Below are 22,229 nucleotides of genomic sequence, written 5' to 3'. Positions count from 1 at the left end.
GGGACTCCTCAGGAGTGCGCATCCACAATCCTGCACTCGAGAGATTTGAACCCAGGACCTACCAGTCCCTCGCGACAGAGCAATTAATCGATAGACTACTGAGCCGGCATTCGATGGTGTTAATGTCCCATTGAGGAGTCCCACAATACAAGGAGGAAACAGCCGTCCAGCGCTACCAGGTTTTTCTTGGTGGTCTAGCTTTAACTGACTCATGATTTCCACTATTATTGATTCATTTTTTGTATTGTTTGTTTGCTTGATTTTTTAAAATGATGTTTAAGACTACAATTATTCAGTCTCTTGTTGGTATATGTATATCCTATACAGATAGTCTCGTTATTGCTTTAAGTCATAAGTATTATAAGTAAAGACAGATGTTGGTTAGCAGTGGAGTACAAGATAAGTGTTTCATCCCATTCGGGACTTGTCATGTGGATGTATCTGCATCCCAGTGTTGATGTTCACTCCGAGACTCAAACTCTGAGCCGTTCAATTCAAATGCCAACACGTTATCCACTCAGCTACTCAGTCTTTATAGCCAATTACTTGTAGAATTCCGGAGTTAACATCATCTCTGAGATACAGATACATTCAACTGTCGGGTCCCGAATAGGATGAAACGCTCGTTCTGTATTCCAATGCTACCCACTATCTATTTTTACTGTCGTGATAAATTTGTTAACAAGCATACTGCTTCTCTCAAAAACGACAATGAACTAGAGTTGTTTTTTCGTACAGTTTCTTTTACTCAACACATAATTCAATCAAACTTCTGGTTAACTGTTTGATCAAGCCAACCAATACATTAAATGCCTCATAAATTGATGTTAGAATGCTCATCGTATAGTATTATCATATATTTTTTAATTATTAAGACTCAATTAACTAGTAGAGAACTTTGAATCTGGTTTTTAGTTACTATTTATAGTGTGTGAGTACTAATGTGATGTGGATTACTTATATCCACATAAGTAGTATATGGTGTAGATCAGGCATAGCATGTATTTTACTAAAAGATTGATAAGTAAAGAACCGAAACCAAACGCAATTGATATGAAAATGCATGAATAATGAAATCAGAGAACATGGACTGATATTTGCAGAAAGGATAGTCAAGATTGAGACAGCTGATTGTTCTTTTCCAAATGAATTGTTTACTGTTACTGGTTATCAGATTTTAGTGAGATAGTTTGTAATTTTTGCTTAAATACATTCGATTATCCCTCCTCGTGTTCTTGTTCACTACACTGATAATAATACTCGAATGCGGAAACAGAAATAGTGCAAAAAGGGGATCGAATTTGTAACCTAGTTATTGATTATCGATTATTTTTATCACTAAACCATCACTCCTATGTAACCTAACTGACTTATAAAATTCGGCTTTTCACAATTGTCTTTGTAGGACATTCTGGTTTATTACTTAGTTATTCGGTTTGAATCAAATAGGGTGAGGTGAAAACTTATAATCTAAAGTTTCATCTATTACCTACTATTGTATCACTCCTTAAAAATGATGTAAATACTAAATTATTCAATCTATTCATTTAGACTAAACATCTAAATCTAGTTGTCGTGACAATTAAAGCACAAAATGAATAGATATTTGATTTCTGACGAATCTATATGTGGTGTATTCTGGTTCGCTAAGTTTGGTGTCTCTGGACACGACGAGAAGAGGGGTAAGGTGTGCATGACACAGACTGCAGAAAAGAAGAAAGTGACATATCAAATAGAACCACAACAAGAACAACTACTTTAAAGGGGAGAAGACAAGTGTGATGTGTTCTCATTCACTATACATAGACATGATCATAAAAGTATCTTCTGTAGTTTACTTGGTATTGTTAGTTTTAATCTTCCAATTGATTATTAGGACTACAATCGGTCAGTCTCTTATTGGCATATGTGCATACTCTGTGTATTGCCTCGATATAGCCCTAGATATAGTCCATCTTTGCTTATAATGCTTGTGAATTAAAGCAATGTCGAGGCATTACGCACAGGATGCATATATGCCAATTAGAGACTGACCGATTGTAGTCCTAATAATCAATTGGAAGATTAAAACAAATAATACCAAGTGAATTTGTACTTCATCCCATCTCACAAGCAAATGACAATCAGGACGCAGTGGCTGAGTGGATATCGCGATGTCGTTTGAAGCGAACGGTACTTTTTTCGAGTCCCATAGTGAATATCAACTCTGAGATGCAGGTACATCCATCTGACGAGTCTCAAATAAGATGAAACGCGCATCCTGGATTCCACTGCTAGTTACTGTCTACCTTTTGTAGTTAAACTTAACCATTAAGAGAAAAAGTAATCATGGTAACTATAAAATAGATTTAAGTAATATATAAGACATAAATGATAAATTGTATGAAAGAAGTTCTTCTTTCACTTATATAATTTATGATGACATAACTTATGTAGTGTATATGTATATATATCTATACATGTATATTTGTCTAAATGTGATATATTCGAAAGAAGAATAACTTTTAAAGGGGGGGGGAAATATATAAAGGATTGTTTCTCTTTTCTTTTGTTTCTGTTTTGAAAATTGTAGAAATTCCTCTCCCCCCCCCCGAAACAAAAAGTAAACGTTAAAAAATTGCAAAAAAATTTTTTAATTTGTCTTAAGATTAATGTTCAATTTTCGTTTATAATTTTGAAAAAAAGAATGAAAGAAGACAGTTGATTGTAGTGTAATGAAATTGTAGTCAACTGGAGCTAGATGAATATGATATTTGGTTACTATTCAATCCTAATTGATGTTGGTTATGACTTGAATTCATGTTCACTGAAGTACTGTGATGTGTGGGCTACTTATATCTACATAAGTAGTATATGGTGTAGGTCAGGTATAGAATGTTTTTTTGGGCAGAAGATTAATAAGGAAAGAACTGAAATGAAGCGCAATTGGTATGAAAATGCATGGGTAATGAAATCAGAGAAGATGGAGTGATATTTACAGAAGGATCAGTGAAGATTAAGACAATTGGTTGTTATTTTGCAAATTAACTGTTCACTGTATGATTATCAGAATTTGGTGAGGCAGTCTGTAATTTTTTGCTTGAGTGCATTGAATTGTCTCCACTGTTCTTCTTGTTCACTGCAGTACTATTGAATGCACAGAACGTTACAGATCTATCTTATTATGGGAATCTTCAATAATGTGCGATTATAGCAACCATCCTGCAATCAATCTCCATAATAGTCACTTTTGGTTAGGCCCTTTTTTATTAATATACTTAACAGACATCATCATTTGGATAGTAACAATTTGCATATTCTTTGCACTGCTATACCACTAGAGCAAATGACACTATCTGAAATGTTGACTGCTTAAATATCATTCGATGACTCATACTCCTCCCCATATGTGTACGCACGCAAATATTATTATCAGCCTTTGTTTTGCTTTGCTATGTCCTTATTAAATTTGACTATAAATTGCCTATGTAAATGCTTGCTATTCCTTGTTTGCTTGTTCGCCTGTTCGCTTGCTTGCCGCTCGCTTGCTCGTTGATATTCGCTTAGGTATTGTTAGCTTTCTGACCTGAGTTATTCGACACTAAACTGTAGTTGCAGCTTTCCTTTGTCTTTTGATTTTACGTACCTTTAAAATTAGAATCATAACGGTTATCGAAGTGAACGATTAACAAAGCACGGCACTACACGTTCATGATTTCATCAGGAAGCGAAGAGAGGTACTCACATTCACGTAGGGAGTGATAAATTTTATATAATTGAAATTATGAAATGATAAATGTTAAACCACCATTGAAAACCTGAAAGCATTGAACTAGTATGGGACTCCTCACCAATGTACACGCATAACTTCGCTTTTGAGAATGAAACCTAGAACGTATGATCTTGCGCGCGAACGTTTAATCTCGAGACCAATGAAACGGTATCCTACGGTGTTTTTATCTAACTTCAACCAATCTAACAATCAACCTAATTAAAACTTCGGACATTCACTTTTTTATTTTCCCAATTTCATAAACTAAACACTTAACAAGTTAATAGTTTCTTTGAATTATTAGCTTAATAGAATATAATTTTAAAGAAACAATAAATGAGTTTAAGTCACAACCTAAGAATTTAGTTTACTTATACATATACATTTATCTAATGTATTTATTTTTAATGAGACAATCAAGTAATTAATTTTAAGTGGACAACGTTGTTTTCACCATGGAAAATCTGGAAACACTGGACAGCTATTTTGTCTTATTGTGGGACTCTTCAGCAGTGTACATTAACGATCCCGCCTCACGAGACTCGAACCCGGGACCTATTAGTTTCGTGCGCGAGCACTTAACCACTAGACTACTGAGCTGATCGGTATCCAGCGGTGTTAATGTCTAACTTCAACTAATCCACGAAATTAATCAACCATTTATCTTTCTATTAGATAATTTTCTTTTCTTTTTGATATAATTATTATTTACTTTAGTTAGTAAGAAACAATGATAGCAACTCTCCTTACAATCATTTTTGATTGTGGTTACATTATAGTTAGTCCCTTTTATTAACTTACTTAACAGATAATGGTATTTGAACATTATTAATTCATCCATTACGTTGTATTATTATGATCACTTACTTGTCTGTCCAAACGTCTATGCATGATTAGATGTGATACCTACCAAGATATTCTCACTACCTAAATGGTGAAACTTATGTATTGCTCGATGAATCATTCACCTTCCCACGTACGTATATATGTACTCTAATCTTCTTATTAGCCTTCACCTGTCCTATATGCGCCTTGATTTGATTCGACTATAAGTTCACCTCTGTATTCGCTTACACACACTCAAATTCACCACTGTGCTTCAAATTGACTGTATGTGCTTGTAGCTTTGTTATTTGTGCTATCTGCTAATAAACTGTAATTGCAGATTCTTATTGCTTTCTGATTTCAAACAGCGTTGAGATTTATATAATGACGGTTACAAAAGTGATTGATTAACGATGCTAAGCCAATACAACTTGTAGTGAACAGAACACTCGCGGAGACAATCAGATGTATTTGAACACAATATTACAGAATATCTCACTAATATACGATAACCATACATTAAACAGTCAACTTGCAAACTATCAATCAATGATCTTAATCTTGACCGATCCTCCTGCAAATGTCAGTTCATTTTCTCGATTACCATTCTGCGATTACCATAGATATAAGTACATTCTACAAAACTTTACAAGCTGAGGAATGCGGTATTTTTCTTCTGTTTTATTTTCGACAAATAAATTGAAATTCATAGATGTTTATTGACCAGACACTATCAACAACATTCTATTGTAGGAGAGAACAAACCAAATTCCAGCGGAAGAAGAAATCAAGAAGAGGCATTGGAAGTCGATATGACGTACATATTGAGGAAATCACCCAACTGCGTTATAAGACAAGCCCTCACATGGAATACTCAAGGCCAAAGGAGAAGAAAAAGACCAAAGAGCACATTACGCCGAGAAATAGAGACAGACATGAGGAGAATGAACAAAAGTTGGATAGAACTAAAGAGTAAGGGAGAGAACAGAGTGGGTTGGAGAATGCTGGTCGGTGGCCTATGCTCCATTGGGAGTAACAGGTTATAGATGTTTAACATAATTTTCGGAAAGTAAAACTTGTCAATTTTTCTTCTTTTTCTTTAACTAGTTCTTAAGCTCAGAACAAGTTTTTTTTCAACTTTGAAGGTCAATTTGTTAATTTCTAAGGGAAGATGAGATGTTTATTAAGGCCCAATATAGTCAAATCACAGTTTAAGTTTTAAGTAAACCAAAATCTAACTTCTATTAGATAGTATGAATGATTGTTATTGATTGATTGCTGCCGAAATATACGGATATCAGCTAACCTCACTTATATAATTATCAACTTGAATCGTGTTAGTGTATAAAGGAATTCAATAAGTCAGATACGAGAATGAATTTTTAAATACGAATATTCTATACAATCGTTGATCCAGACAAATAAGTGAAAAAAAAAACAAAAAGAGAAAAGCAAAATAACGTGCCACATAGAAGGTGACTTAGCCAACTCAATTTAATTAAGTGTAAACCAATATTTATTGTCGAATAGAAATACGTTACAGGCGTGTAATTTTAATAGTTGAAATCATGAGTCAATTGAACTTAAACAATCATGGAAAACCTGGAAACACTGAACGGTCGTTTCGTCATATTGTGGGACTCCTCAGCAGTGAAATACTGAAAATAAATTTTATTCCATGTGAAATACTTTAATAGAACATATATATATAAAAAAGAATACTACTACTGTAGTGAATGAGAACACGAATGAGGACAGTCGGATGTATTCGAACACAAAATTACAGACTGATAACCTACAGTAAACAGTTCATTTATAAAATAACAATCAATTATGTCAATCTTCACTATTTCTTCTGTAAATATCAGTTCATCGTCTCTGTTCTCGTTGTTCATGTATTTTCATGCCAATTATGTTCCATTTGGGTTCTTTCCTTATTAATCTTCTACATGAAATACATTCTATGCCTAACTATTACCATATACTACTTATATGGATATAAGTAACCCATACCACACTACTAATAAGTCTATTATCATTCTTATTATTTATTTATTATTAAAGAAATCTGATTGGTTGAATGATTATTTATTCTCTTTTTGTTCAATTTTGATTGGTTAATAATTTTAATACATTTTATTATTTTAGAAAAAAAAAAGAATTATATTACTCCCATTCTTGTGTAATCGTTTATCCCATACTTACTTTAACTATTACTTACGGTTGTTATCCCTCGTGGAGGAGCATAGGCAAACCTCTCACCAGCATTCTCCATCCAACTCTGGGTATATCAATTCCTTAAATAATTATCATTGTAAAATTGTGTTTTCCCCTACCCACCCTCCCCCTCTTTTAAAATGTGATATTTATCAACTATATTATTACTTTTTGATCAATTCCATTCCATTATGGCTGTTGTTACATCACAATGTTCTACAATAGATCTATTTACTGAACCATCAAATAAACCATATACACATCAAATGAATAATGAATGGTCATCATATACAATAGATCCAATAATAGAATCAATTAATATTGATGAATTACCAATAAAATCAATCAATCATGAAATCTCTTTATCTAATTCAATCAATAATTGTTCTATAGAAACACAATTATATAATGAAGAAGAGAAACTATTAACTCAATCTTTAATCAATAATAATCAGAATAATAATACTAATAATAATAGTAAAGTATTCAATGATCCATATTATGATCGAGATCTATTACATAATCCATATTTTTATAATAATAATTATTATTATGATCTTGATTATGATTTAATGGATCCAACAATAACCCCAACCTTTAATCATTCATCCATAATCAATCGAGATTATACAAGAAATACTAGAAAAATTGATAATGATCCAACTATATTATTAAGTTTATTAAAATGGTCACGTATTGGATCGAATCAATTGAATGGGGATGATGATCAAATTGATCGAATTAATTATCAATTTACAAGTGTATTATTATTAATATTATTAACATTAACTGGATTTCGACAATATTTATGTAAGTATTTATGTGTATTTTATTGTTATCAGAAGGGGTTTTGTGGAGATTTCATTAAAGCTAGACCAACCATGGAAAATCTAGAAGCACTGGATGGATGTTATTATGGGACTCCTCAGTGGTAGTGCTCATCCACGATCCCGCATACGCGAGAATTGAACCGAAGACCTACCAGTCTCGTGTCAGAGCACTTAACTGATAGACCACTAAGCTGGCATGTAATTGTTTTTGCTGTGCAATTTGGAATTTTAGATGGTTTTTGATTAATTTCTATTTGAAATGACATTGTGGTATGGACTACTTATATATACACAAGTAGCATCTAACGATGGTCGGGCATTGAATGTATTTCAGTAGAAGATCGAAACGCAATTGGTTTGAAAATGTGTGAACAATAATAATCAGAAAGTATGGACCGATATTAGAGAGAATTGAATGATAGTTTGCAAATGAACTATTTACTATATGGTTCTCATATTTTACTGAGGTATTCTTTAATGTTATGCTTGGTAACATTCGATTGTCCCCACCTTAATAGGTGATGTATAAAAACAAACAAAAGTAGATGAGTTGAAATCATTAGTCAATTAAAGCTAGACCACCATGGAAAACATGGAAGCACTGGACGGCCGTTTCGCCCTATTATGGGACTCCTTAGCAGTGCGCATCCATCTAGCTTCAATCGACTCATGATTTCAACTTTGAAAAATACTGAAATCTCCACAAAACCCCTTCTGGTTAGAAGTAGATAACTTGTTGAAATATCTAGATGATAGAAACAGGTGGCTCAGATGTTGAAGCAGGCCGTAGAGGTAATCCGCACAGGATGCACAAATATGCCAACAATAGATTGATTAATTACGGACCTTAACAACAATGGGAAAATAAAAGCAAACAAAATTAAGTGTCCTTTTTTATTATCGTATTTTTGAATAAGTGTTGTATAATTTTGAACTGTAATCAGTAATTATTACCCTTTAAACAAGTTTTCTTGATTATTATTCAGCGATCTATCGGTCAAGTGCTATGGCGCGAGACTGGTAGGTCCTGGGTTCAAATCTCGTGAGGTGGGATCGTGGATGCGCACAGCTGAGGAGTCTCACAATAGGACGAAACGGCCATCCTGTGCTTTCAGGTTTTCCCTGGTGGTCTTGCTTCAATCGACTCATGATGTCAACTATGAAAATACTGAAATCTCCACAAAACCTTTTCTGATTATTATCCAGTTTTTATTATGATAACCATTATGTTTTTCGGTTTGCTCCATATCTATCGATTGGATAATTATCTTTCATAATTGTGACCAGTAAATTTTTTCCAGCCTTAAAATCTTCTCTAACCCCCAGATTATTACGTAACCTCACTTGATAATAAGAGTGTCGAATCCATTTATGATGCAATCTTTTCTATCCTTATATAAACTCATATATTTTCTATATAAGAATGAATGTACAGCTTATGTCAATGATTTTGTCGAACTGATAATCTGTATGTTATTCTATATTCTAACACAATGAGTTGGGATGTTTATCAAGTTTCTTTTGTATTTGATTGATACTGTACTATAGAAATAAGTGTATTGTCCAACTGTAAACTATCTATGTAACCCTCTTTTTAATGTTCTATCTAGTCTTTTAGCTAGTTGGACATCTAGAAACGATATATTATCATCCTATTCTACCTCTAGTGTAAAAGTAATTGATGCATGAATGTTATTGTCTATGTAAATCCTGGGTTCGAATCTCGTGGGGTGGGATCGTGGACGCGCACTGTTGAGGAGTACCAAAATAGGATGAAACGGCCGTTCAGTGCTTCCAGGTTTTCGATGGTGATCTAGCCTCAATTGACTCATGATTTCAACTATGTAAAATTAATCACTAGGATTATTTTTTTTCTTAAGTCAGAAAAATTATGTCCAAAGTAGGTTGTTTTAATTAAAAATCCTATGGAAAATGAATGTGTTATTGTATACTAAAGAAAAAAACATTGAATGGTTAACCTATTTCTATCAATCTAACAATGAATTCATAGGGATTTTAGTGAACTAATATGATATACGTAGTATTTAGGTCATTGTTTAATGTTAGTGTTCGCGCGCGAGACTGATAGATACTGCATTCGGATCTTGTGAGGCGAGATCGTTGATGTGCACTGCTGAAGAGTCCCACAATAGCACGAAATGGCCATCCAGTACTTCCAGGTTTTCCATGGTTGTCTAGTTTTAATTGACTAATGATTTCAACTATATAAAATTACTAAAATCTTCACAAACCCCCCCCTTTTGATCGTATTAGATATGTTGATATTAGTCTAATTTCTTACTTTGAAAAGACTAAATCTATTAAAAATTTAATCAGAGGTCAACTTGTAAATTCATAAGATTTTAATGATCAATCATTATGATGAAGCATTAAAATGAACTCATTTGACACTTACGAATAATCTCAATATTCATATTTGTATTTGAAGTATTGTAGAATAGGTTACTTATATCCACATAAGTACTATATAACGATGGTCGGGCATTGAATGTATTTCAGTAGGAGATCGATAATGAAAGGATGGGAACGAAAATGTATGAACAAATCTCACGAGGCGAGGTCGTGGATGCGCACTACTGAGCAGTCTCACAATAGGACGAAACGGCCGTTCAGTGTTCCCAGGTATTCCCTTGTGATCTAGCTTCAATTAACTCACGCTTTCAACTATGAAAATGAAATTGTATTATTATTTTATGATTAATCAATATTTGAAAGTGTATATTAATTAGTCAAAGAACTGAAAATTTTTATTAGTCTTGACATTCTACCATCATATTAGCTAGCTTAAACCATTCAGTGATATAATCTTAAACTTACTGACTCCTGTTATCGCTTTGGAGGAAGATAGGCCGCTCACCAGGATTGTCCATCCAACTCTTTACTGGGCAATCCTTTCCAGATGTTTCCAGTTCCTGTTCATTCTTTTCATGTCTAGTCTGACTGTAACTCTTCCAGGGCTACTTCTGGTCACAAGCCTAGGTAATGTAAGAGAGTTGGACATGAGGTCGGTAACCGCATCCCGTAATAAAAACCGCTAACCAGACATCGTCTTATGGAATGTTAGACATATTGTAAATCCTTTAGAATTAGACAATCATGGTGATAATCAATCAACAAATGATTTGACTTCATTCATTTGTATAAAACATTGACTAAGCCCTGTTTATGATTTTAAGTGAAAACAATCTGAACCTATAAGTGTCAGCTTCAGTGTTTGAATTGATTGTTTTTTAACTGTTCAAATATTGTAAAGAATTTATTTACATTTTTATATTTTTAACAGTTGAATTCATGAATCGATTAGTGTTAGACCACCATTGAAAACCAGGAAGCACTGGACGGCCATTTCTTCCCAGTATGAAACTTCTCAGCAATTCAGATACGCGATCAAATAAGCGTTATTCGAACCAAGGACCTTTGGTCTCTAGAGTGACGTGGAGTTCAACCGTGTCTGTTATGAGACAATTACTCACTGAAGACAAAGGTGGGTGGTGGCGCGATTTCGTGGTTTGGTTGGAATCAGGCACCACTGGATGTCAACTCAGTGGTCTACAGGTTAAGCGTCTGAGCACCAGACAGATAGGTCCAGGGTTCGAATCCCGTGAGTGTGATCGTGTATGTGCACTACTGAGGAAATCCATACCAGGTCGAAACGGGCTTCCGGTGCCTCCAGATTTTCCAGGGTGGTCTAGCTTAAATCAACTAATGAATCCAACCATTAAATACTCTTGTTATACTCACTTTAATTCATCCATCTTATTTTCATATTGTATGGTGCCATTTAATACCAATCTTTATGTGTTTAAAAACCTAAAAGTTGATAAAACGACATACAGATAGAAAACAACATTTGTAATGCAGTTTGGATAGGGAAATTCTAATGAGCATGCATCTTGTTCAATGTTTACCGTTGAAAGGTTACTATTTCTGTGTGAAAAAGCCTTAATCAATCATAATGTTGAGAAGTATTATTGATTTTCTTGGATATTAGAATAAACTATCTCCAATATCCAACTAATTGATTGTTGGGTAACTCGTTCTTTTAAACATAGGGTATTAAAATAATCTGCAGTTTCAATTCACTAGGTGTTGTTTACTTGTATCTTGTAAATGTTGTTGAGAACTGCATTTGATCAGTTTCTTCATGGCATATGTGCATCCATTGCGGACTGCCTTGATATTGACTTAAGTCACAAGCCTTAAGATACAAACAAATAATACCAAGTGAACTTTATCCCATCGCAGAACTAGGTGGCTATCAGGACTCAATAGCTAAGTGGATAACGTGATAGCGTTTGAAGCGAACGGCACAGGGATCGTGTTCTCGGTATGAACATCAACCGTGAGATGCAGTTACATCAACCGTGAGATGCAGTTACATCCAAATGACGAGTTCCAAAAAATAGGATGAAACGCTTATCTTGGATTATATATATATATATATATATATATATATATATATATATATATATATATATATATATATATATATATTATTTTATTTAAACACATAAATATTGGTACAAGGAAGCACCAGATACATATGCGCCATACAAATCTCATTCAATTTGCTTGAGGGCTGTGATACTGCCCAGGTGCCCAAACTGAAGCAGGTGGTTTTCTTAGGGACCCACACCTGGAGCCTTTGACCTAAAGATCTGATACACAAGGCAGTGAAGCATCTTAAGGAGATGCAGTCCCATGGTAGCCGGTGACCAACGTTTGATTCATACGCCATTTGTTCCCTCAGGATACTGGAGCCCATGTGCACCATTGGTTTAGAATCAGGGTTGTCCAAGTCCCCTAGGTGGACTCATCACGTCCACCAACCTGGTTAAAGTGCCGGACATTTGCTTTTCGTCCTCTCAATTTCGTAAACAACACCCCCGCCACGAGAAGGCAGTGAGCAGGACTTCCCTGGCAGAGGCTATATATTCGCTGGCCATGTGAGAGCATTTGGAGAGGGAGAACGGACTCTACTCACTCTCGGCAGTACCAGGGCATTTGGGGGCATATATATATATATATATATATATATATGTACAGTTTTTTTACGAATCCATTCAATCATTCATTCTTGTATTCAGCTGAATAGTTTGCTCAGAGAACAAAATCACCCACCTTAGCTACAAATCTTCTCCTTCATTATTCTTATATAAGAATGATTGTTCATATCTGTAATCTTATTAAAAACTTAAGTTGGATTAAAGGTATCCATACATATTGGGTTATTAGTTCAAATAATTAATAGAAAAAAGGGATATCATGGATTAATTTTTAGATAGACACTATAAATAGCCATGATATATTGAATAGTAGTCTTACCCCCATATGAGAATCAATAGTAGTGAACAGTCAAGACTACTGTAGAGATCATATAAAAGACATTCTGGCTTTCTCATTACCTTTATTGGGGGGGTAGTGATGGCAAAAATCTGACTCCATTTTGATGATATGAATGGATTGTTGTCAATATATACATCCTCTGTATCCTCTTATGTAATGTAATACATGACTTAATCCTCGTTGATGAATAAAGGAATTAAATAAGTGAAATACGAGAATGGATTTCGAATATACATAGATTTTGTACACTGATTGATCTGGATAGGAAATTAGAGGGATGAAGCGAATAGAAGGGAGCGAAGTAAAAATGATTCGCAATGGAGATGGCGGCTAAGTCAACTCGCTTTCATCAAGCGTTAATCAATATTTATAGACAGATAAAAATAAATTACAGATATGTAGTGAATAAGATAAAAGGTGTACACACACATATGCTCATATAAAAATAGTCAAGGTTGATAAGTGTTTCTGATTAGCGTTTTTTAGCGAGTTGGTTTTCTACGGGATAGGGTCGCTAACCCCATGCCCAACCCTTCTCCTTTACCCGAGCTTGAGACCGGCAGTAGCCCCCGGAGGAGCTATAGGCGGAGAGAGATATGAGACGTATGAACAAAAACTGGATAGAACTAGAAAAGAAGGCCCAGGACAGAGTGGGTTGGAGAATGCTGGTCGGTGGCCTATGCTCCATTGGGAGTAACGGGCGTAAGTAAGTAAGTAAGTAAGGTTGATAAGTGAATAATTAACAAGGTCAAGAAGGGACTCAAGATTGATCGGTAAATTGGCTTGTCCAGTTGGTAGAATAAGAATTATATGGGCTTAACATATCAACCGACACTACACCTTCAGACTATTAAGATCGTTCATCATTGTTTTCATTTTTAATTTCATTCAATGTGTGTTGATGCTTTTTGTCACAACTTATCAGCTGGATCTATCCCCATCTCGGTGTTGATGTTTATATTAGACCTTGAATCCAGAAGCTTTTTGTTTCAAGTCATCCATTAAGATATTGACTCTGGATATCCAAAAGCTTAGTCAACTTGTATAGTGTTTGAATCATTATTAGTAATTCGTTGTTGATATATCAAAAGTGTTTGTCTTGGATATTATAGTAATTTTAATAGTTGAGATCATGAGTCAATTGAAGCTAGACCAACCATGAAAAACCTGGAAGCACCAGACGTCCGTTTCGTCCTATTGTGGAACTCCTCAGCAGTGTGCATCCACGATTCTGCCTCACGGGATTCGAACTCAGGACCTATCAGTCTTGCTCTTGAATGCTTCAATTGACTCATAATCTCAACTATTAAAATATACATTTGTGGAATATTCATCTTAATTCATTCTGAGTAAACACTTGTTTACTGATGACCACTATATAGTCAGATTTTGTTTGCTTTGAGTAAATTAATTTCTGAATTTGTTCAATTGACCTCATTTTATTATATAATCAAAATTTTATGATTTTTCTTTAAAATAAGAACTTGAGTAAACAATGATATGCTATTGTAGTATGTACTACTGATATTGACAGATATAAGTAGTATGTATCATCATTCGAAATTGGAATGTCTAACTGTAGAAGGTTAAGAAGATTAAAAAGAAAAGAATGAGACTAATGAGTGATTGGTGTAGAAATGAAGGAATCATAAAGTTTGAGGCAATTGATGGATATTTTGTAAATGAAGTATTCACTGTATGGTACTCATATTTTACTAAATTATTCTGTAATTTTATAACCAAATACGTTTGGTTGACCCCACTTGTGTATACTTGTTTACCACACCGTAAACACCCTTCTGGAAGAATATGGGTCGCCCGCCAGCACTCTTCATCCAACCCTGTCCTAAGCAGTTCCATTCAGTTTCTTCCAGTCTCCAATGATCTTTTTCATATCTGCTTCAGTTTCATTTTGGCCACAACCAGGTGGTGATTTGAAGCTATGTCAACTCCTCTTCTGATTCTCACATCTTTCATTGTCCTTCGGAATTTTTGTTGTTGATAGACATATAATCTATCTGGTTCTCTGTGGTACGGTCCAATGAGATACATATAGCTTTGTGTATGAGTTTGTGTGTAAATATTTATTATTAAAGATACTTTCAGTTTTACAATAAGAAATACGATTCAATATGATTTTCTTCTTAACAGTTGAATTCACGAGTCAATCTAAGCTAGATTATCATTGAAAACATGAAATCCCTGGACGGCCATTTCGTCCCAGTATTGGACTCCAGTATTTCCAGATTTTCTTCATTAATGGTCATACGAAATAACAATGGTTCACTACAATATACGGAAGATAAATTCTCAAAATATTATAGATACATCTTTCTGAAAGTGTCAACTGACATTTCCGATTATGAGATGTTGGAGGAGATTTGCAGCTTACGTGAATGATTTTGATAAAGTTTTGTTGTTTGAGCTGGATGGCTTGGTCGTGGAGCTTTCATCGTTCTTCTGAACAGTATCATCAGCAGAAACTTTGGATAGAACTATACTTTTCAGCTCAGAGAATAAAACTCCATCAAAATATCTAATTATCTTCAATTATCTAACATGAGACAGTGTAAACTGATAGACGAAACATTATAATCAAAGATGGACAGTGGTTAACAGTGGAATCCAGGATGCGCATTTCGTTCTATTTGTGACTCGTCAGATGAATGCATCTGCATCTGAGAGTTGATGTTCATTCTGAGACTCGAACCCAGTACCTTTCGCTTCAAACGCCATCGCTTTATTTACCCACCTACTGAATGCTGATAGCCACTTGCTTGTTCAAGAAGATGAAATTTGAATTGACTTGGTATTGTTTGGTTGAATCTTCCCGTTAATGTTTAGGACTGCAATTGATCAATCTCTTATTGGCATATGTACATACTCTGTATATTGCCTGCATATAGCCTTGATTTACAAGTATGATAAACAAAGATGGACGGTGGCTAGCAACGTAATCAAGGACGTGTGTTTCGTCCTATTTTGGATTCGTCAGCTGAATGTACCTGCCAATAAGAGATTGATCAATTGCAGTCCCAAAAATCAACGGGAAATTTAAATAAACAATACCAAATAAAGTTGATAAACCAAACGTTTGTTTCTATTTACAAGCATAATCATAATCTCATTCAAATTATCATTAAATAGACATAAGGAAAACAATATGTTCCATTGAACACCATGACAACGGTAGAAAAATGATTATTTTATTGGTCAGATACATAATATACAATATTAATTTGTAGAGAAATTATGACTAAAAACAAAAAGAAATTAAGAATTGTAAGCAAAGATGAATAGTGGCTAGCAGAAGAATCCAGAACGGGCTTTTCTTCCTATTTGGGACTCGTTAGCTGGATTTACCCTCATCTCAGAGTTGATGTTCACTCTTTGACTCAAACCCAGTAACTTTCGCTTTAAACGCTATTGCGTTATCCACTTAGCTACTGAGTCTTGATGGCCATTTGCTTGTGCAATCGGGTAAAGTTTAAATTCACTTAGTATAGGACGAAACGCGCGTCAAGCTGGATTCCACTGCTAGCCACTATTCATGTTTGCTTACAATGCTTGTGAAATAAGGCTGCATCAAGGCAATACAAACAGTATGCACATATGTCAATAAGAGACTGACCAGTTGCAGTCCTAAACATCAATGAAAAGATACAGACAAACAATACTAAGTGAATTCAAAAAAATGTTCAAACTTGGTATGATTGGAAAAGCAACTTTTGAACATTGAATATATTTTGTAGTGCCGTGCTGCGCTAATCGTTCACATTGATTAACCGTTATAATACAAATCTTAACGATGCATGAGATCAGAAGGCAAAGAAAAGCGGTAGCTACAGTTTTACTGTCAAATAACTCAGGTCAGAAAGTTATAAGTACATAAGCAAATGTCAGTGAGCGAAACAAAAATGACACGAATCGAAGATGGCGGGTAAGCCAACTCACCGTAATCATAGTCAGAGAAGAATAAATGACATACATGCGATGAATAGGATAAGAAGGGTACACACACCTACACACATATAAAACTAGTCGGCGTTAATAAGTGAATCATTGACAAGGAAAAAACATGATTCATGATGGATAGGTAAATTGACTTGTCTAAGAGTTAGAATAAGGCATATGGGCTTAACATTATCAAACGATACTACAATTTCACTAAATAACAAATAGGTTGTGACTATTTCTTTCCTTTTTTTTCTTACGACTACTATATCTGTTTATCTAATACAAATAGACATGTACAGACAAACTAATGGTGTTGCTTAGCAAATAAATAAGGTTGGTAGGTCCCGCGTTCGAATCTCGTGAGGCGGGATCGTGGATGAGCACTGTTGAAGAGTCCCACAATAGGGCGAAACGGCCGTCCAATGCTTCCAGGCTTTTCATAGTGGTCTAGCTTCAATTGACTCATAATTTCAACTATGTTTTTTTAAATTTAACTAATTCATCGATGTAAATAGTTATAAATCAACTAATATTGATTGTATATAGTTGAAATCCCGAGTCAATTGAATTTAGACCACCATGGGAAACCTGAAAGCACTGGACGGTCGTATCGTAGGACTCCTCAGTAATGCCCATCCACGATCCCACCTCACGAGATTCGAATACAAGACCTATCAGTTTCACAAGCGAGGGCTAAACTTGTAGACTACTGAGACGGTATCCAATGGTGTTAATATCTAACTTCAACCAATCGACGAAGTTGAGCAACCGTCCATCATTATCTTCAGTGAGTTGTTATATCACAACAAACTTGGTTGAACTCCATTGGTTACAGCTAAGGAGTCCAACAATACATTTTCCATGGTGGTTTAACTTCAATTGACTCATGATTTCAACTATACAAAATTACTAAAATCTTCACAAAACCTCTTTCCTGTTAATTGTGATTGATGGAATTGTTTATTCAAGTTTTCGTTATAGTTTGTGAGAACATTCAAATATATATATTCACTGATTCAATTGGTTAATACAATAGTTGGTCAAATTTTTGGAATTGAATCACTGAATACATTTAATAATGAATTGGCCGTTAAGTTTATGAATCCATTATAATTAGTATCTAAATGAAGTTTTGGGCATTCAAAGTTTAAGTTAAGATTTGATAATGGGCGATACTGTAATTTATGGACTAGCTAATCAGAAGCATTTTTGAGGGATTTCAAAGTCACGGCGCCAATTTCAGTGCCCAATGAACATGTACGATCGGTTCACAGAGGATTTTAAAGAAGACTTGACAATTAAGCGGCTAAAACAAATGAGACTACTAAGAAGTTCCTTTATTTTTGATTGTGGTAATTAAATGACTTGTAGACCTTATGCAGACTACCGTGATTTTGTCCTTAGATGTAATATATGTTGAAGGAAGACATTTGCTAGAATAGGAACCTTTGTCGCTCGATCCAGATTGAGAATAAGGCATATTATAATAATTGCCGCCAACTGTATAATAAAAGCACCAGTAACATTGGCTGTAATAATCGCAGATGTTACTGAAGCTTTTGCTGTTCAGTGGTATGAGTATTGTAGGGACATATCCATAATAAAAATGACAAACTTACACAAGCGGAGTACACGCAACCAATAAGGAAGCCATGTAGTCGAGGCTGAGAGGATTTCTATAACCTTATCACCGTTCCAGAGATCAACTATTATGGAACCATATTGATGAGTTCTTCTACCTTATGTATTACGATTTTGGAACCTTTGAACCTTTTTCTAACCTTGACAAGCTTTTGGACCATATAAAAGAGGTGTATCCACTTTAATTATTTGGTTTTGTATCATATATTTTTTACCCTATGCTGACTGTTTAATGATTGGGTAGCATTTTTCAAGGTCACTTTAGATTTGTTCAAAGGTCGTCCATAAATCATAGTCTCGCCTGATAATGTTGTATCGTATCGAAGACATCAGTATGGGTAACTACCGGGACCTATAAATGGACTATTATTCTGTATATATTCCCATTGTATAAATATTGAGTAATTAGATTATGTATATCTGTATATTCATCTTATTATAAGCTTCATTTTGACACATGGATTATTACTGTACGATTTACTGTCCGTAAATTATACTCAGTTTATTGATTATTGTCTCCCATGTTCACAGTCACATTTGACTCAATCTTGTACAAATATTATTTTCTATTTTATGGTGTGATGATGTCTCTCTGTCTAGTATATAAACCGAGTATACTTGAAATAAATGATTCGCATAACAGAAGCTGCAATCGGTGTTCTGGACTCAATTGGAAGGGCTAGACGGACAAGGGACCATAAGGACGCTAGACTGCTCATACCGGTCGAACATCAATGATATGGCATATGCTAAGATTAGACACGTCGTATTTCGATTGATGGATAATTCAAGTGATAAAAAGCTGGACATAAGACCACAACAAAATGGCATACACTTCGACAACACATTAATAACCTTATCGGGGATTAGATTTAGAATATTCGAATCTCATGGTGACGAAATTATGTTTTGATTATTGAGTAGGTATCAAAGGGCTTATGCTTTCAACTTTATGTGGTTTTCATTATTGTGTGGAATTATTTTGTTTGGTCAAGTGATCTTTAGCAGAGATGGATAGTGGCTAGCAGTGGAATCCAGGACGCGCGTTTCGTCCTATTTGGGACTCGTCAGCTGGATGTACCTGCATCTCAGAGTTGATCTTCACTCTGGGACTCGAACCCAGTACCCTCGCTTCAAACGCCATCGCGTTATCCACTCGGCCAGTGAGTCCTGATAGCTACTTGCTTGTCCGATGGTGTAAAGTTTAAATTCACTTTTGTATTGTTTGTTTGAATCTTCCCATCGATTTTGTTAGAACTGCAACTGGTCAGTCTCTATGGGAAGATTCAAACAAACAATACCAAAGTGAATTCAAGTGATCTTTGTTTTTTTATCATCGACTTAGACTTGCACAAGAAAGTATCTAGGCTCATCAAATAGATGACACATTTTTTATAAGTGATATCAATGTTATTCTTTATAAGCCATCCTTATTCAAGAAGATGAAAATGTTACCTATTTTGTGGGTTAGTTGAAGTTAGACATTAACACTATTGAATATCAACTCGGTGGTCTATAGGTTAAGCATTCATGTACCAGACAGATAGGTCCTGCTTTCGAATCTCGTGAGGCGGGATCGTGGATTCGCACTGCTGAGAAGTCCCATACTAGGACGAAACATCCGTTCAATGCTCTCAGGTTTTCCATGGTGGTCTAGCCTAAATCGACTCATGAATTGAACTATTAAATTACCTATTATCTTCTCAAATATTACTTCGATTTTAACTATACAGATAAACAATTGTATAACTATAATATGTGTATATATATAATGATGAAGGAAATATTTCATGTAAATATGCCAAGACTAATGAACCGTGAAACACTGGGATGAATAAACAGACAGAGTGAATGATTGTACGAATGAATGAGTTAGCGAGTGAGTGAGTGAGTGAGAAAGTGAGTGAGTGAGTGAGCAAGTGAGTGAGTGAGTGAGGGAGTGAGGGAGGGAGGGAGTGAATGAGTGTTACATTCGAATATAGATGAAAGTAGGCGTTTCCCATATTGTAAATTACACTAAGAGATTGTATTTTCTGCTTGCTTACAAATACATTCATTGAAAAAAAACATAAAACTTACGTTGAATAAAACAGGCGGAATGTAAGCATATCAAATAAAATAATCTTTTTTGTTGTGAAGGTTTTTTTGGTTTTTTGTAACTAAGCTAATCGATTGTTAATGGTTATCAAATAATCAAAATGCCCTGTTACGGCAGAGAGTGGAGAAGACCCACCCTCTCTTTCGAAATACTCTCACATGACCATAAGTATACAGTCTCTGTAAGGGAAGTCCTAATCATTGCCTTCTCGTAGCATTACTGTCGTTTACGAAATTGAGAGGATGAAAAGCGAATGTCAGGTGCATTAACAGGGTTAGTGGACACGGAAAGTTCTCCTAGGGGAGTTGGAAAACCCTGATTCCAAACAAATGGTGCACATGGGCTCCATTATCCTGATGGCATAAATAGCGTATGTAACAATCGTCGATCACCGGCTACCATGGGACTTTTTCATCTCCTCACCATGCTCCACTGCATTGTGGATCAGATCTTTAGGTCAAAGGCCCGGGGTGTGTCCCCCTATGAAAACCACCTGGTTCGGTCTGGGCACCCGGGCAGTTTCATAGCCCTCAAATTTTTGTGTGGCGCGTATATATCTGGTGCCCCATTGTACCAATATTTATGTGTTCAAATAATAAATAAATATAAATTCAGTTATGGAGAATGGATGATGATTGTTAAAGTTTCAGGGAACTAGTGACTGAAGGTAAATATAAAGGTTATTGTATTTCATTCCATTGGGTGACCACACCCGTATAAGCAATAGAGTAGAATGAAAAAGAGATATTAAATATCCTTTGATATTTAGTGATTGTCTTACTAAAAGTAATCAGTGATATAACGAAACAAACCCAACAAACGCTATAAACCTTTTGTACTGAGAAATCTTTTGTTGTGAGAAAATTCATGAAACCAATTTTCTTATGAAATTGTTTATAAACCTTAGATTTCACTAAGGAATAAACTTACAGTCATGCAATGTAAGCAAAGATGGATAATGGCTAGCAATAGAATCCAGCACATGCGTTTCGTCCTATCTGGGACTCGTCAGCTGGATGTACCTGCATCTCAGAGTTGATGTTCACTCTGGGACTCAAACCCAGCACCTTTTGCTTCAAACGCTATTGCGTTATCTGCTCAGCTACTGAGTCCTGATAGTCATTTGCTTGTGCAATAGCGTGAAGTTTAAGTTCACTTATTATTAACTCAGTATATCGAGGCAATACGCACAATATGCACATATACAATTAGAGACTGACCAGTTGCAGTCCTAAATATCAATGCAAAGATTCAAAACAAACAATATTACAGTTATGCAGTTTGTAACAGGATAGCTTACTTCATTTAAACTGAGTTGATCCCAATCAATCTGTTTTAGACACATTGTGCTTGATCCACTTGTCTTCACATAGTCCTCATGTGTTGTGTTGTCTAAGGTGATAAATTTGATGAATATTTTGTGTTGGATTGTGTTTTAGTGTCTGTGATCTAGAAGCTCAAATGCTAAAGGATTTTTAATCAGTGATGGAAATTGTACATTCATAAACAAAACTCCTACCTAGAAACTTACTTACTAACGCCT

General features: G+C 35.0%; 1 protein-coding gene and 1 non-coding gene across 2 annotated transcripts in view; one reads left to right on the top strand and one right to left on the bottom strand.

The window, feature by feature from the left end:
- Positions 1 to 6,984: 6,984 nt before the first annotated feature.
- Smp_146940 (putative innexin) overlaps positions 6,985 to 22,229 on the top strand; it is a gene marked incomplete at both ends in the record, with an annotated part of 53,523 nt that continues 38,278 nt past the window's right edge. Inside the window, one exon of the mRNA XM_018796421.1 lies at positions 6,985 to 7,603. Coding sequence (XP_018650635.1) covers positions 6,985 to 7,603 — 619 coding nt within the window. The remainder of the gene's footprint in view (positions 7,604 to 22,229) is intronic.
- Positions 20,381 to 20,448, bottom strand: Smp_tRNA_00579_Gln_TTG.1.1. Its single transcript has one exon. It is a non-coding gene (tRNA).

Source organism: Schistosoma mansoni, chromosome 2 (assembly GCF_000237925.1).
Source record: "Schistosoma mansoni strain Puerto Rico chromosome 2, complete genome".
Taxonomy (NCBI): domain Eukaryota; kingdom Metazoa; phylum Platyhelminthes; class Trematoda; order Strigeidida; family Schistosomatidae; genus Schistosoma; species Schistosoma mansoni.
Note: the sequence above shows the minus strand (reverse complement) of the source record. Positions and strands in the feature narration are given on the sequence as shown.